The sequence below is a fragment of the Pteropus medius genome, unplaced genomic scaffold (genome assembly GCF_902729225.1).
Source record: "Pteropus medius unplaced genomic scaffold, Ma_sr-lr_union100, whole genome shotgun sequence".
Lineage (NCBI taxonomy): Eukaryota > Metazoa > Chordata > Mammalia > Chiroptera > Pteropodidae > Pteropus > Pteropus medius.
Genome location: NW_024342471.1, coordinates 16,309,068 through 16,324,919, shown reverse-complemented (window position 1 = coordinate 16,324,919; position 15,852 = coordinate 16,309,068). Strand labels below are relative to the sequence as shown.

General features: G+C 47.1%; 1 protein-coding gene across 1 annotated transcript; it reads left to right on the top strand.

The window, feature by feature from the left end:
- Positions 1-16: 16 nt before the first annotated feature.
- WFDC3 (WAP four-disulfide core domain 3) lies at positions 17-10,280 on the top strand. The gene is made up of 8 exons (XM_039863727.1): positions 17-144; positions 417-603; positions 1,528-2,060; positions 2,674-2,857; positions 3,050-3,063; positions 8,139-8,270; positions 9,254-9,439; positions 10,056-10,280. The coding sequence occupies exons 3-7, from the start codon at positions 1,982-1,984 to the stop codon at positions 9,433-9,435; spliced, it is 591 nt and encodes a 196-aa protein (XP_039719661.1). The 5' UTR covers positions 17-144; positions 417-603; positions 1,528-1,981; the 3' UTR covers positions 9,436-9,439; positions 10,056-10,280.
- The last annotated feature ends 5,572 nt before the right edge of the window (positions 10,281-15,852 follow it).

Genomic DNA, 15,852 nt, shown 5'->3' with positions numbered 1-15,852 from the left:
CGGCCGCCAGCCCGGAAGCACGACACGACGAGCTGCGCAGTCACCATGGGAACCAAACCGCCGCGTCTCTCTGGGGTCCGGGACACTTAAAGGCTTTGTGCGAGGGGCTGGTTGAGCTTCCTTCGGGGAGGGGCGGCGTCTCAGGTGTGGACGTGGACCAGGGGGGTTCAGTCAAGGATTGTTCTCCGGCTGGAGAACTGCGGGGCAGAGGGAGGGGAGCAGGTTTGCAGCGCCTGGGGTTGGGGTGCTGAGAGGGGAGCGTTTCGTACAGCGGCGCCTGCAGTTCGGTCTTTGAAAACTGCTAAAGATTTTAATATGCCGGGTACTCAGCTCTCGGAATTGGAGTGGGCCTAATGCGGGGACCCGGGAACCCGATAACAGGAGGTCTGGCCCTAACACCCACTGGGTCTCTCCAGACCTCGACCCCAGGGCTGCCTCTTGTACCTGAAGGCATCAGAATGAAGGTTGGGACTTGGACCGTGGATTCCCCCAGCCCCAGGGAGCTGGGCTTCTCTCCCCAGACGTGATTCTGGGATGGGCCGGGGATGCAGGGGTTTAACAGCTGTGGCGTTACCCGGAGCTCCCTTTAGCTCCGCCTTAGAGGTAAGACGCCCCTGAATAGAATTGGATCGATTTATGGGTGGTAGAGAAAGTTACTTTCCCCCTAAGTCACAATATAGGGTAGTAGAAAGTGCATGTGCTTTGCAGTTAAAAAGATCTGTGTTCAAATTCAGTATGATATGGTGATTAAAGAACTGTGGAATTGGACTGCCTACCTTTGTTCGACCACTTAATAGCATGCGACCCACGGGTCTTTCTGTGCCTCAGTTTCCCCATCTGTAGAATGGGGATAATAGTACCTAACTCATAGAATTGCAGTGAGGATTGAGTTAATTCACATAAAGCACATAGAACTGTGGCACAGATAAACCCTGAAACAATGCTATATGTCATTACTATTATTAAATCCCAGCAACTACCACCTGCAAGCTTTATGACCTTGGGCAATTTTTCTCAGCCCCTCTGAACCACTTTTCTTACTTCTGTAAGATTATTGTGAGGATTAAAATAAATAATGTATACAAAGCACATATTAGGTCGACAAATATTAATCATCTCCATGCTCCAATATCGGCCTTAAAATAATAAGGCAACTTCCTGATACCAAACTCTTTGGTGTTATTAAGGAAGTTTTTACCTTGAGCCTTAAATGTTCTTCACCCTTTAACCTCATTGGACACTATTAGGTATCATGGCTGACAAAAGTTATAAGCAGAGAAATAAAAAAAGTAGAGCAAGAACAGACAAATAGGAGTATATATGGTTTAGACTACTTGAGTCATAGCAACTGTTCTTTTGGGTTCTGCGAACCGGCCTTCATACAATCCAAGAACAGCCTGTGTGGGCTAGAGGGACCAAAATGTGGGGTTTTGGTGCATTTGTATTAGTTCTGAACAAACTCAAATATGGCTTTTCTGTAGCTTTTTGATCGTTTCTAAGTAATCTGTTCCGTTCTCTGTTTTCTAGGTTGAACAGGATGAACAAGATGAACAGGATGAACCACAGTGTGTTTTGTTAGCTTTGGTTATTTTTAAGTCATACCTCTTGTCCCTTCTTCTGTCATTTCACTGTAGCTGTGTCCTTCCAAAGCCTTTTAGGGCTCTCTTTGATCCTTTGTTCAGTGGCCATCCCTCTGTTTTCCTAGGTTCCTCGTCATTGTCCAAGGGTGTTGTGTATATTGCATTACAGAGTTTGATTGCCACCATCACATGTGCCCTTTGGTAGTGCCAGGAATTTTTCCATATACCAGCAACCAATAAATTTTCTTCCTGTTAGGAGAAGCCATCCTTGGGGATTATTGCGAAAGAGAAGACTTTGGGGCTGGGTTTAGGCCAGTCTCCTAGTCGCCTTCCCTCCGTTGATACTATACCCTGGCCAAAGTGCACCGAGCTGAGCGCTCATCTCAACTCTCAGCATCATCATGTTGAGCTGCCTCTTCCTCCTGAAGGCACTTCTTGCCCTTGGGTTCCTGACATCCTGGGTGACTGCAGGAGAACATGGTGAGCTATCATTTGGGATGCCTGGTGAACAGTAACAGAAAGTGACTAGAGAAGTCATCCCCTTCCTTCTCCCAGAGTGAGGGGCCTCATTTGTGGAGACAGTCATCTCTGTAGGATGGGAGTGGATGCATAGAGTCTCTGGACAGCCAGGGTAGATCCGCCTGGCTTTCTTTACCCTCTTTGGACAAGGAGATTGGATTTCCAGTCTGGCTTTCCCCTAGAAACTGAAAGAAAGCTAGTGGTTAGAATAGAGACAGGGAGGGAGAGATTGATTCCAGGTGAGGATAGAGTCTGGGGAGGTGGCGGTGGGAATGGAGAAAGGTGACACAGTTGAGAGAATATGGAGGTAGAAGTGACAGAACTCTATGGTCTATTCCTTGCCTCCTACCTCATTCCCGAGAGGTGCTAGATATAGACATTAACTTAGGGAGAACTGACATTTTTATAATGTTGAATCTTTATGTCTTCCCATTGTCCAAGTGTGTTTGGTGTATTTCAGGGTGTTTTTTAATTTTAAAGTATTTCTTGATAAGTTAATGCCTAGGTTATTTAATGATCTTCTTTACTGTCTCAAATGGGGTCTTCCATTATGTCTTCCATTATTACTTTCTAGAAGAACTGGAACCATTCTCTCATTTGAGTACACGTAGCAAGGAACATTCTGTTACAGTAGATTTGGGTTCAAGCCTGAGGCTCATCAGCTGCTGGCCAGGGGGTTCTTGGTCAAGACTCTTCTGCTTCTCTGAGCCTCAGTTCCTTTCACTGTCAAACAGAAAGAATAAATCTCAGAGGTGGTTGTAATGATTCAAAGTATGTAAAGTGTTTGGCCCTCATCATACATTAGCTCCCTTCCTCTCACCTCCTCAGGTGGCCTTTGCCAGGAGTACAGTCTCTAACCATCGAGAATCAAGATCATTTTCACCTCCCCTGATCACTTCTTCTCTGAGACCCAGAAACTCCACAATATGTGACTGCCTCTTTCCTTCCAGCCAGACCTCCCCAGGTAGCAGGCCCCATCCTGTGTCCAGTGGGTTGTCTGTGCCTGGCTTAGGCGGCTCTCTTGGGCAGCCTGCCCGTGAGAGAGAATAGAGGGTTGTACTCCTTGCCAGGACTCTTGACTCCCAGTTCTGGAACCAGAGCCTGGGAATCTGTCTCAGGCAGGTCACCCACTGCCAGCTCGTAGGGCCTGGTACAATCTGCCCAGTGTTTGAAGCTGATGGCTGAATTGCGGGGGCTGAGGATGAGGCTGGCACCCTGGCAAGGCACCTTTGTGAGCTGCTCTGGGCCCCGGCCAGCCCAGATGGGGCTTCCTCTGTCCTTGGAGCCAGACAAGTGATCTCTGCACATCTCCTGTTGTCTGCTGGCTGACTGGGGTTCCTAGTCTGGTGGGTGGCAGTGTTGGCTGCTGTTCGTAGTTACAGTTCCGGTCCCAGAGGAGGGCTGGGCACTCAACTAATGGCACTGGTTGCTCCACGCAGCCCCACAGGAAGCTCTCCTTCCTGGGCTGTGGACAACTCCTGCCTTCCCTAAGTTCTGACGTGGTCAAGGGTTTACCATGGCCTCTGCTGCTCTGTTTGGTAGGGTGGAGGGACAGTCAAGTGGCCTGAGGGGTACAGGGCAGATGCTAGGACCTGTTCCCATGAGGCAGTTCTGGTCTGAGCATGGGTCTGCTACCTGGCTCTTCTGCTTGCTTCCTGGCGGCCTTGGGCAGGTCTTTCATCCCTCCCAAACTCATTTTTTTCATCTGTAAAATGGAGATATGAACATTAACCTCATAGAGTGAAAATACAGTGTCTTAGTCTGTTTGGGCTGCTGTAACAGCATACCATAGACTGGGTGGCATATAAACAGCAGAAATTTATTTCTCACATTTCTGGAAGCTGGGAAGTGCAGGGTCAAGGTGCCAGCAGATTCAGGTCTGGTGATGGCCATCTCTTTTATTGTGGCCTCGCACTATAGAAGGGCAATAAGGGTATAATATTCATGACCTAATCACTTCCAAAGGCTCCACTTCCAAATGCTCCACTTCCACACCCTCATGCTGGGGATTAGGTTTTAATATATAAAAAATTTTTGAGCGGGGACACAAACATTCTGTCTATATCATGCAGTTTAGAAGAAATACATCTAAAAAGCCTATACGAAAGCTGCCAAACGGTGTTCAATAGCTCATATAGTCACACCCAGCACCTCTCTGTTCAGGCGCCCTCCCCACCTGTCTGAAGTGTGACCTGTCTGTTCATTCACTTATTCGTTACATAGCGAGTGTCTCCCCCACCTAGCACAAGGGCATCTCATGGTGAGCAAGGCAGCCATGGTCCTTGTTCTCATGGTGTGAAAGACAAAAAATAATCATCGACAAACAACAATAACCACGTTGTGGTGAGTGCTATGAAGGTGAAGAAGAGAGTGTCATTTGAACTTGAGAAGGAGAAGGAGCTGGCCATCGGGCGGGGTGCCGTGGAGAGGGAGCTGCGGAGGCAAAGGCTGTGAGGTGGGGAAGAGCCCGCTGCTTTTCGGGAAGTGAAGGGTCAGTCGGTTAAAGGAAAAAGGAGGAGGAGGTGGTTCCAGTTGGGGCAGAGTCCAGACTTTGGGGGGTCTCCAGGGCGCTGTCTGGGGCTTTGTCGTAGGTGCAGTGGGAGGCTTTGGGAGGGGCTTATGACAGCAGGAGAGGCCAGGTCCCGTTTTCATTTTAAAAATACCACTCTGCTGGTGTGCGAAGAACGGATGGGACAAGTGGAGAAGACAGCAGGTGAGTGAAGGGGCCCTTGCAGAAGGCTGGATGAGAGGCGACCATGGCTGAGACCAGGGTGGTGACAGCACAGACGTAGAAAAGCGACAGACGTGAAGCACTTGAGAAGGTCCAGTTGGTAGGAATTGGTGAATAAGTAGGTGGATGTGAGTCTGAGGGAGAGGAACTGTCAAGAATGGCGCCGAGGTGTCTGGCCTGAGCAGCTGGGTGGTGGGTGGGGTGGGTGGGGGTGCTCCTTACTGAGAAGTGGACACGTGGCAACGAGGAAGTTTTGAAGCGAAGATTCAGATGACGGCCGAAGAGTTGTCTCCATTGGCCGCCTCATGGCCTCCCTCCTACCACATGACTTGGCCACCCAGTCCCTGGTGACCCTCTGTTTTGCTTATCACAACATGTGCATTATGCCCTTTCAATGGACTGATGCCGTGGGCTCCCTGTGTGTTTGGATGACCTTTTCCCGAAACCTCACTGCTGGGAATTTGGATTTTGAGAGTGTTCCCACCACGCTAACTGACAAGACGGGTGGGCACCAGGCAGAGGGTGCCCATGTGACCAGCCCCAAATGAACACCTCAAGTCCAACGCACTTCCCCGGTAGACGGCACTTCTCACGTGTTGTCATGCGTCCCGTGTGACTCATGGGAGAGGACCCTTGGGATCTGGTGGCTGCTTTCCTCTGGACTTTGCCTCACGCACCTTTTCCCTGTGATGAGTTTGCCTCCTGTGGCTTTGCTGTAATAAATCAGAGCCGCGAGTACAACTAGATGCCGAGTCCTCTGAACACTAGCGAATCAGCGAACCCGAGATGGGCCCGGGGCTCCCGATACACTGGTGTGTTTGTACGTTTTCCTAAAAGACCACCGACCGTCGGGTCTTCTCTCTCGGCAGAACCGAGCTGGGCGAGTCCCAGCACTCGTTAATTTGTTTTGGGGTGATCCTTGCAGAGCGTAGGGGATCACAGTGATGTGGTTTAAAGGGCACCCCCAGAGCTGGGGATGTGGGACCCACTTCTGCCACCATTGACCTCAGGCCAATCCCTCTCCCTTCCTGGATGTCTGTCTGTCTGTCTGTCTGTCTGTCTGTCTGTCTGCAAGAGAAGAGGAGTACATTCGATAGCTCAGAGGACCCTTCTTGGCTTAAGAAGTTTTGGAATTTCACTTCTCTGCTGGCAGCTGTCCATGTCCCCGAGACCAGGCGTAGAGACCAGACCTCTCCTCTCTTCCAGTAGCAGAGTGCTGCTGGCCCTGGTCACTTCAGGGCCAAACTCAGCAAATGATGGAATCTCGGAAGTGTGCTTTCTAACTAGGGCACGTGGTATAAGTCCGTGAGAAGTTTGTGTTGCCGGGTTTTTTCTACCAGAGAGAATTATTACGCTTAGCCTTCTCGGCCATGGCTAAAAGGCTTTGTTCTTTGTTAAATGGATTTTAGTGTTTGTCAGGCAGGTGGGGAGCTGTGGGGAGGTACATATGATGGTTACAGTGACCATATTTTTCGAATAAAAAATCAGGACGTGCAGTTTTGATGTGATCTGACCATGACATAGAATATTTGAAAGATGGGGGCTGTTCGGGAAAATCTGAGGCGGCAGGGTTATTATACCTTGATTGTTTAGCTGTGCTCATTGCCTTCGGAGGCCAACACTTGCTTCTTCCACCATGGCGGACTTTCTGGAGCCGGCCGTACGCAGCCCCGCTTACTTGTCCCTACGCCTGGGCACCAGGCCAGTCCTGCTTTGGTTTTTCTACAAAGCCTTTAACTGCCTGTCACTTTTATATCCATTTAAAAATCTTGAAATAAACACTGTGATGAATGAGTCACGGCAAATTGGTTTGGTTTGGATGTGGCTCCATTAGGTGTGCCTGCTCCCAGGGACCTTGCCCGGGGGCCTGGCCCCGCGCCCTGGCCCGTCGTCTGTGTGTTTTCAGGATGGCGTAGCAGAAAGAGCACTTCACTGCCAGTCAAGAGGCTGGGTTTGTCCTGCTTCGCCGCTGGCTCACTCTGGAGTCCTGGACGAGCGAGCCCCTTCTCCTCTCTGTGTTTCCCTGTCTTCGCAGGGGCGGGGAAGGGGCACACCAGGAGTGCGTGGCTGTTCACAGCAGGAAATTAACCAAAAGCGTTCTTTTTTTTCACATAACAAGTCTAGAAGTAGGCGCCGGGGCTGGGGTGGCAGCTTCGTGATGCGAACAAGGACAGGGCCGTTTCTCTCTTTACAGCCTTTTGCAGTCCTTGACTTTGTCCTCATACTAGTTGCCTCTTGGTTGAAGGGAGGCTGCTCTCCCTCGCCATGTTGTCTGTCTTTGCATGGAAAGAAGAGAGGCCGTTTGCAAGCTGTGTTCCCTGTGTCAGGAGCGCAGAAGTTTTCCCAGTTTATGTCTTAGTTTGTACTCACTCCCTAGTTACGAGGGAATGTGGGGAAGCAAATCATTGTAGCTGGCTGTGCTCATTGCCTCTCAGAACAAATCCAGGGTTCTGTTAACCAGGGTTTCAGTTATCTATTGCTGCATAGAAACCACCCCCAAACTTAGTGGCTTGAAATAATGACAGTTTATTTCTTCTGACAGTTGTGTGGGTTGGTGGGGCTTAGTGGGCGGTTCTTATGCCCACCTGGTGCATCTGAGGTCACTCATGCAGCTGCTTGCAGCTGGGAGCTTGGCGGGGAGCTGGACTGTGGCTGGGATGTGCAGATGCCTGTCTTTGTCCAGGTTCTCTCCCGGGGCATCTTGTCATCCTACAATCTAGCCCAATGTGCTACACAGCACGGTGGCTGGTTTCCCGGGGCCGGGGTTGGGGGGGGCAGGGGGGGATGTTCTTAGAGGACAAGCCCCCAAATGCAAGTGCTTACCAAGGCTCTGCTTGTATCAGTCACACCAGCTGATGTCCTGTTGGTCAAAGCAAGTCACATGGTAAAGGCCAGAGACAATGTGTGGGAGGGGGCTACGCAAGGGCATGAGTCCCAGGAGGTGGGGTTCATTGGGGGCCACCAGTGTAGGTGTCCATCACAGTAAGAAAGGAGGGAGAATGAATATAGGGTTGGCCATTAGTATCTTTGCCACAGTGGGTTAGACCACAGCAGTGTTTTTCAACTTGCAGGTCTTCAAATGAATTTAGTAGTGTGTGGCCAGCATTAAAAAATAGAGAGAATATAAAGTACCAGCAGTGCATATTCATGTATGCGCATAAATACATACATTTTAAACACACACCTGTATTAACATACATGTGGAACACAATGAAAAATGTATTTTATATTCGCGTCGCAATAAAAATAGCTGGAAACATTGGGCTTGAGCCCAGTTTCTAGACCCTGGTGCTCTGATTCTGTGGCAGAGTCTGGCGGTGAATGTCCTGCCGACCCCCTTCCATGTAAGGAGCTGTGTGATGGGGATGCAGCCTGTCCCCAGGGGCATAAATGCTGCAGCACCGGCTGTGGCCACGCCTGCCGTAGAGTCGATACTGGAGGTATGTCTGCTTTTTCTTTCAGAGGAGAAATCCTTGGGTGGTCCCTGGGTTCCGGAGTCAGTTTGGGAGCAAGCCTTCTGGTCTTTCCTTTCCTGGGAGGAGTCAGAGTTCTCATCCTTCCTGTCCCCCAACCCAAAGCAACCCCTCCTCCCAGGGTCAAGGGGCCTTCTTTGGCATTCAAGAACTAGGGAAAGGCAGTGTGGGGTAGTGGGAAGAACCCCTAGGCTGGAAGACAGGCCATGTGGCTTTGGTCGTGGTTTTGCTGCTGATGTGCAGTGTGACCTGGGGTGAGCAAACCCGTCTTTTTGAGCCAGTTTCTTCATCTATAAAATGTCGGCTTTGCCCAGGATCATGATTTTCTGCCCTAATTCTTAACGCAAAGCTTCCCTGTCTCTGAAAGGAAATCTTAGTTGGAAGCAATGTCTGTGCATTCCTGATCTGATTATTATTATTTTTTTCAATATATTTCTTAAACAAATATATATTTTTGAGTGCCCCTTTGTGCCAGGCCCTGTGGAGCTACATTTCAGAACCACTGGCCCACATGTCGTCTTTAGATAACATTTAGGTTCCCTGGCAATGGTCAAGGCTCTGGGGACAGATTCTGGTCCTTACCTAGCATATAGCCTTTCAAGGAAGGTCGACAAAATTAAATAAGGAATTTTAATAAAGTCCGACAGAGGAGTGCCGTGCGAGGCCCCACACCTTGTCTAGAGAAGGCTCCCCGAGGAAGTGACACTGGGAGGCCCAAGCACAGAGGAGACGGTGGCGGTCTGGGAGCCTTGTCCCTTCTGCACCCCTCCTGGGGCCCTGTCGGTTCTCAGATGCTCCAGCTTCGAGCTCTCCCAGCCAGATCTGTGGTTCAGATCTAGTTAGATCAGGGATGGATCTGCCTGGAGCCCCCATGTCCAAGTTCCAGATGGGAACGTGGAGTTGGTGGAGCTGACCATCCTGTCTCTTCCGCTATGCCTGCTGTCGTGCAGGGCGCAGTGGCAACTGTCCAAAGATTCTGCTGGGCCTGTGCATCGTCGGCTGCGTGGTGGACGAGAACTGTCAAGCCGGGAAAAAGTGCTGCAAGTCGGGCTGCGGCCGCTTCTGCGTCCCGCCAGTTCTGCCACCCCGCCTGGCCACGAGCCCCAACTGGACCATCGGGTCTGATTCTTAACTAGGTGAGTACAGTCCCACGTCACCAACACTGGCCTTAACTGCTGCGTGCAAAGCACTGGCTTAGGTGCTGGGCAGGGGCCTGCAGACGGTCAAGACAAAGGTTTTACCCTGTGGTGTCTAATCGGAGAGAAAGATCACATGTCACAGATCATATATCACTGAACCCTTGCATAGACAGCCTGGGCTTATAGGCTTTCAGAGAGGATATGGCTCATTGGGAAGGTCTTTCTGCTAGAAGCTGGAGGTGATCTGGGTCCTAAAGGCAAGGCAGGATGTGACAAAGGGAAGGCAGCCCAGGGAATATGCTGGACTGGCGGTCTGGTGACTGTTAGCAAAGGCACAGAGGGTGGAATGGAGGTGGCATGTTTGGGGAGCTGTGGTGGGGGTGGGGTGAGAATGGGTAAAGGAACAGACAAGCTGTCCTATAATGAGATATGCAGTTGACATCTGCATGATGAGACTCTTCGATGCCTGTTGGGTCGGGGTTGTCTAGGAAGCAGAGATGCTTAAAGCCTCCAGGAGCAGCGTATGCCACGCTCCTTGAGGGTGGAAGAGAAACGTGTTGGGGAGCTGGAACCAGGAGGGCAAAGTGGTGACTTAAGGTTTTTTTTCTTGCAGAGACCCCGGAGCCCTAGCTGTCCTGATTTGTCCTGAGCTGCTTTGGTGACTCCAAGTGGCTTGTCTTGACAGCCAGGAGAGGATCATTCCTGGGGCTTATGACTCCCAAAGGCTCACATTGCCCTCTGCTCTTCTTCCGTTCCTGCTGCTGCCCTGGGCATCGGAAACGGGGTTGGGCAGTGGGTGTGTGGTGCTTCCTGTCCCCAATAAAGGCTGTTGCTCATCCTCTTGCCTGTGTTGTTTGGAGGCTAAGATGAGGGAAGAGAGCTAAGAGTCTGAGCAGGACTGTGGGTTTATTTAGGAAGGATAACAATCCATTCTTTTGGAAAACACTGAAAATGGGTGCTGGTTGGGTGTGGCAAGAGGAGAAGCTGAACCTAGGGTGACTTGCCATAGATGTCACTGTCAAGCCTTGGGAGTTTTTATCAGAGAATGTGGGTTAGGGTTGGAACTGGGGTGAGTGGCTAGTTTATTGTAGTCACTCGGATGTCCCCACCTTGGACCTCCTTCTTTGGGGGCCAGTCCTTGGCTCCAAGACAGGCAGTTTGTCTCCGTCTAGTAGGCAGGGGATGTCTTGGAACCATGACAATTTTAAAAAATTATATTTTTAAAATATAAAAATGGATCATATATCTTGGAGATCTTTTATGTCGTCACATACATTCTTCTACTAGAACTCGATGACAATAACCAATTTAGCGAGTCACCCTTTGTTGGACATCAATATCCTTGTACATAAATCTTGGCCTACTTTTGCAGCTGAATCTAGGTAAATTCTTAGTAGAATTCTAGTTTCTTAAATAGAGCTCAGCCAGAAAATAGGTCCTCAATAAATATTCATTGAATGAATGAAAGAATGAAAGTAATAGGAAACTGAAATCAAAGTGGCTTAGCCAATAAAGGCATTTAATTTTCTCACCTTGGAGTCTGGAGGGAAGCGGTGAGGCTGGTTTTGCAGTTCAACCACAGCTCTCATGACCAGACTCCTTCCTTTTCCTCCATCCTCAGTGTGTTGGCTTTTGTCCTTGTGCCAGTCACCTCAAGGGTACAGAATGGTTGCTGTAGCTCTGGATGTCACAGCAGGAAGAAAGTGTGTATAGAGGACAATGGCAAAGACTACCTCGGATGGTACTCAAAAAATTATCTTAAATGGTGCTCTCCTTTTAATGACAGTCCATTTTCCCAGAAGCTGCCTCCTCCCCAGACGTCCCTTCTCATTTCATTGGCCTGAACTGTTGCTGCAAAAGAAAGCAAATATCTGTAAACTTGGGAAGACGTGACTGTCTCAGATGAATCAAGCGTCATCCCTGAGGCTGAGGGAGGGGCCCACCAGGATATAAAAATAAAGGTTCTATTAGCAGAAAAGGAGAGTAATGAACTATATGTGCCACACTGGACCAAAAGACATGCAATTAAAATTTGGACAGAAATTGCTAAGAGGGCAGAGCTTTTATAACAAAAAAAGGTATCAGTGCCCACCTTAGACACTGCAAAAATGTTTTTAAAATTCCCAACTTTAAGGGAAAAAGGTGAGTTATAACTAAAAAAAAAAATTTCCCATCACCGATGTTTTCATGCCCTCTTTTCTAACTGTTTTCACACTGGCACGCGAAATTCTAGTTTCAACTGGGTTCAGAACATTCATTTCTTCGAGTAGAGTCAGTGTTGCGTGATCTGGAAGAGAGCTGCTGGCCTGAGCCTCGCGGTGGCCATCCGGGGGACACCTAGAGCTCCAGGTTCACATTGTGGGGAACTGGGAAGGACTGGCGTCAGTGTGATAGGCTGCTGAACCTTTCGGCAGATCCCCTTGCCATTGTTTTGATTATCATTTTATTGTTTATTAAATCAAAACAATACATGCACATAGTTAAAAAAAAATCAGAAGAGCTTTCAATGAAAAACAACTGTCTGGGAATCTTAAAATACTGTAGGATGATTTTCTTCTGGGCTAGGGAGTGAGCCCCAGGCAGCTCTGCCTGAGTACCGGGAGAGGGGTCCTTTCCGAGATCTTTCTTTCTCATTTGGGGCAGCCCGCCCATGTCCACATGGCAGCCGCTGACCTGCTCGTAGGTAGCAATAACATGAGGGAGAGAGGGAGGGAGAGAAGAGAGAAGACAGCAAGCGAGCAGGAGCTGAAGGGCTGAATTTGGATTTGGGATTGTGTTCGAGGCAGAAGTCAGGGGTTGAGATGGGGTGAAGGTGTTCGGTGAGGGCTCAGAGCTTATTTGGAGTGGTGGTGGTGAGGCTCAGGTGCTCCTCCTCTCCTCCCCTGGGCTCAGACCTGTTTTGGAGGTGTGTGTCTGGGAGCAGCAATGGGCCAGGAGTTTTGAGTGAATTCTTTGCTGGGTGCTTTTATTTCCATAGCCACCAGAGGGCAGCAGAGGTCTAAGTCAGAGACCATTTCCCGGCAAGAGAAACCAAAAAACCATGCTCTAGATAGAAGCCTAGTTACAGGCTGACCATTGAGTTCCTCCCAGCTTTTTCAAGCCACTTTGAGAAAAAGTTACATAGCTGGGTCTATACTCCAGATGCCTACTGAATTGCACGTAATAAATCAGGACCTAATGTTATGTACTCCCTTTTCATATGATATGGAATGCTTCTGCAGTTTTGGTAACACTTAGCTTGGGGACATTGTCACGTTATCAATGTTTCTTGTACAAAGTCGTAGAGCAAACAAATTCTTTGTGCAGCTGAAGGTGAGGGAAAAGTTTCCTTCTCATGCTGTAATAATAGGCTTTAGTTTTTCAATAATATGTCACAGACATAATTTTTAATTGTTAAAATATTCTGTTTCCTTAAATATTTATTGTTATTATTTTTTATACGTAACAAGGCTCCAGAACTCTGTAGCTCTTGCTGGTCCTGTTTCTCATGACCTTTGCCAGATGGCTTCAAGTTCATTCGAACTTTTTTCCAATCTTTATTCATTAGGCTAAAGTTCCAGAGTGAAATTGCCGGGCTAAATGATGTGCATATTTAAAATTTTGATAATTATAGCCAAATTGTCCTCCAAAAGATTTTTAAAAAATCAATATATGTAGTGCCAGGTGGGTGTTAAACTAATTGGGGGAATCACTGCATAAATTATGTAAATATCTAACCACTATTCTGTACACCTGAAACTAATATAAAATAATGTTGAATGTCAACTGTAATTGAAAAAAATTAAGAAAAAAATCAATATATACTTCCAGTAGCCTATGAGAATTTTTGTTTCCCTACCTCCTTTATTTTTCCTATTATCTTTGTGACTTCCTAGCAATTAACACAGTGCCTTGGATGCACTATGTTAATTGAATTTCCATTGTTTTAAAAATCTTCTTCCCCTCTAGTGTGAGCCCTGAGAAATCTCATCAGCCAAGTATGTAGTTTACACACTCTTGTTCTTTCTTTTTTAAAAAAATATTTAAAAATCTTTTTCAATTACAGTTGACATACAATATCATATTAGTTTTAGGCGTACAACATAGTGATTAGACATTTATATAACTTAATGAAGTGATCCCCCGATGAGTCTAGTCTTGTTCTTTGATTCGGCAGTTCTTGATGGAGCAGTCACTGACTGGTCTGGACATCGGAGATATAGAGATGGATTAGATATACTTCCTTCCCTTACTTTCCCCTTCTTACCCACTTTTGGGATTTTGTACTCTTGTTGGTTGACACTTTTCCTTCACACTCCATGTATTTAAAATAACCACTCCCTTTTTGGATATTTCCCTTTACAATGCTCTTTGGATATATTTTTCCCAACACTCAAATGAGGTTGTTCAGGCAGGGATTAATATCTCCAGGTAGCTGATGGTTACACTGAAGCTCACTGAGGCAAAGAACCCTTCTGAAGATCATACGCAACCACACCTAGTCTCTGGGGCTTCTGGACAGGGCCTAAGAAGAGGAGCTGGGTCTGGTGTTGATAACGTCATTATTCTGCAAGGACCTGCCACACGGGTCATTCCCAAAAGGGAGAAGAAGACCTCTACCTTGGTGTCTGAACCCCGGTGAGAGGCGAGTGGCTGGCAAGGAGGACCTTCCTCCCACCCCCACCAATCTTCCTCCAGGACAGAAGTGTGGGGTGTGGCCTCTGTGGTCTTGGACAGTATTGTCCTGGGGCTGAGGAAGGGTCCTGTGGGGCCATGTGGCCCACAGTGCCCAGTCCGTATCTCACTAGAAGGAAGACTGGATTTCCCCCCGTGGTGTCTGTGGGCTCCGCGGGCCTGTGTCTTCCATTGCCACAGTGGCTGGAAGTGCCAAGGGACCCAGGGACACTGCTATGGCCATTTTTATCATTGACAATCTCTATTTTTGTATGTAACGTGTCCTTTCTTCCCTCCAGCTGCTTGCAAGATTCTTTTTAAAATCTTTTATTTTCAGTAATTTGAATGTGACATGCCTACTAATTTTCTTAGTAATTATACAACTTGGAGTTTACCAAATTTCCTGGATGTGTGGGTTGCTGTTTTTGATCCAATTTGTCAAAAGAAAATACTGGCTGATATGTTTTCAGATGTGTTCTTCGCCCTATCCTCTTTCCCATGTCTTTCTAAGACTACTATTTACATGCACTTGACCTGTACGGTACTGTCTGCAGGTCAATGAGAATTTGTGCCTTTTCAAGACACGTTTTTTTCTTTTTGTGCTTCACTTTGGATGATTTCTACTGAGCTATATTCAATTTCATTAATTATTTTTTTTTCTGCTGTATCAAATTTGCTGTTATTTTCATTCAATAAATTCCAGGTATTACATTTTCAGTCCTAGAATTTCTCTTTGTTTCCTTTTTTACATCTCCTAATGTTTCCTGAAATCCCTCAATCCTTCATCTATTACAGCCATCTTTTTCGGTAGACTTTAAAACATATTTATCATAATTACTTAAAAGTTTTATTTGTTCATCATAGAGATAACTTGGTGTGTCTGTATCTACTGACATATCTACTAATTGTTCACATTTTCCCGTTCTTCAAATATAATTTTTGATTATATCATGTACATTGCAAATGATGCATTATAATGACTTTGGATTGAATCGTGTCATCTTCCTCAGAATCATGTTATCTTTTCTTCTTAGCAAGCAGTTAAATTATGGCTAGATCACCTTCAATTTGTGAAGACTTGGTGTTATGCTTTGTTTGGGCAGATCTATTCGAATAATCCCCTAGTTTAGTCCTGAAACATTGCCTTTACTCCCAAGTCATGGTCCTTACAAGCTTTCGATTTAAAGCTGAGGTGTTTATCAAGTTCCTCTAACATGTCAGGCTTCAGACTTGAAATGTCATCTCTGATGGACAGCAGCTGAAATCTCTGCCCAGTTTCAGAGAAGAGTTTATAAAAAGGTTTTGGAGACTTCCCCTTCGTGGTTCCCTCCTCCCTGAGACTGTGGCTTTCTGCTTGACGTGTATCTGCCACATGCATGTTGGATTTGACATTGTCTTCAGTGCAAAAGCCACGTAAAATGAATCTCACCCGGTGCGGTTCTTGTCTTAAACCCTATCCACTTTCTGCTTAATTTTGGTCATTCTCTAGTGCCTCTAAATAGTTGTTTTTTACATTTTGTCAAGATATGATATGATAATTCTTATCGTAGAATAGTTAGTTTGATGTCACCTACTCTGCTATTATCAGAACCAGAATTCCTTAAAGTTCTCTTAAAAACATTCTCCTTTTCAAAAACCTCTATTCTTACCCAATTCAAACTGCTTTCCTTGACATATAAGGTCCTACATGACCTGGAGCTTGTTAACCTTTCTATTCTCACTGTGCCCTGTGGGGGCACATTTAATTCTTTGAATAC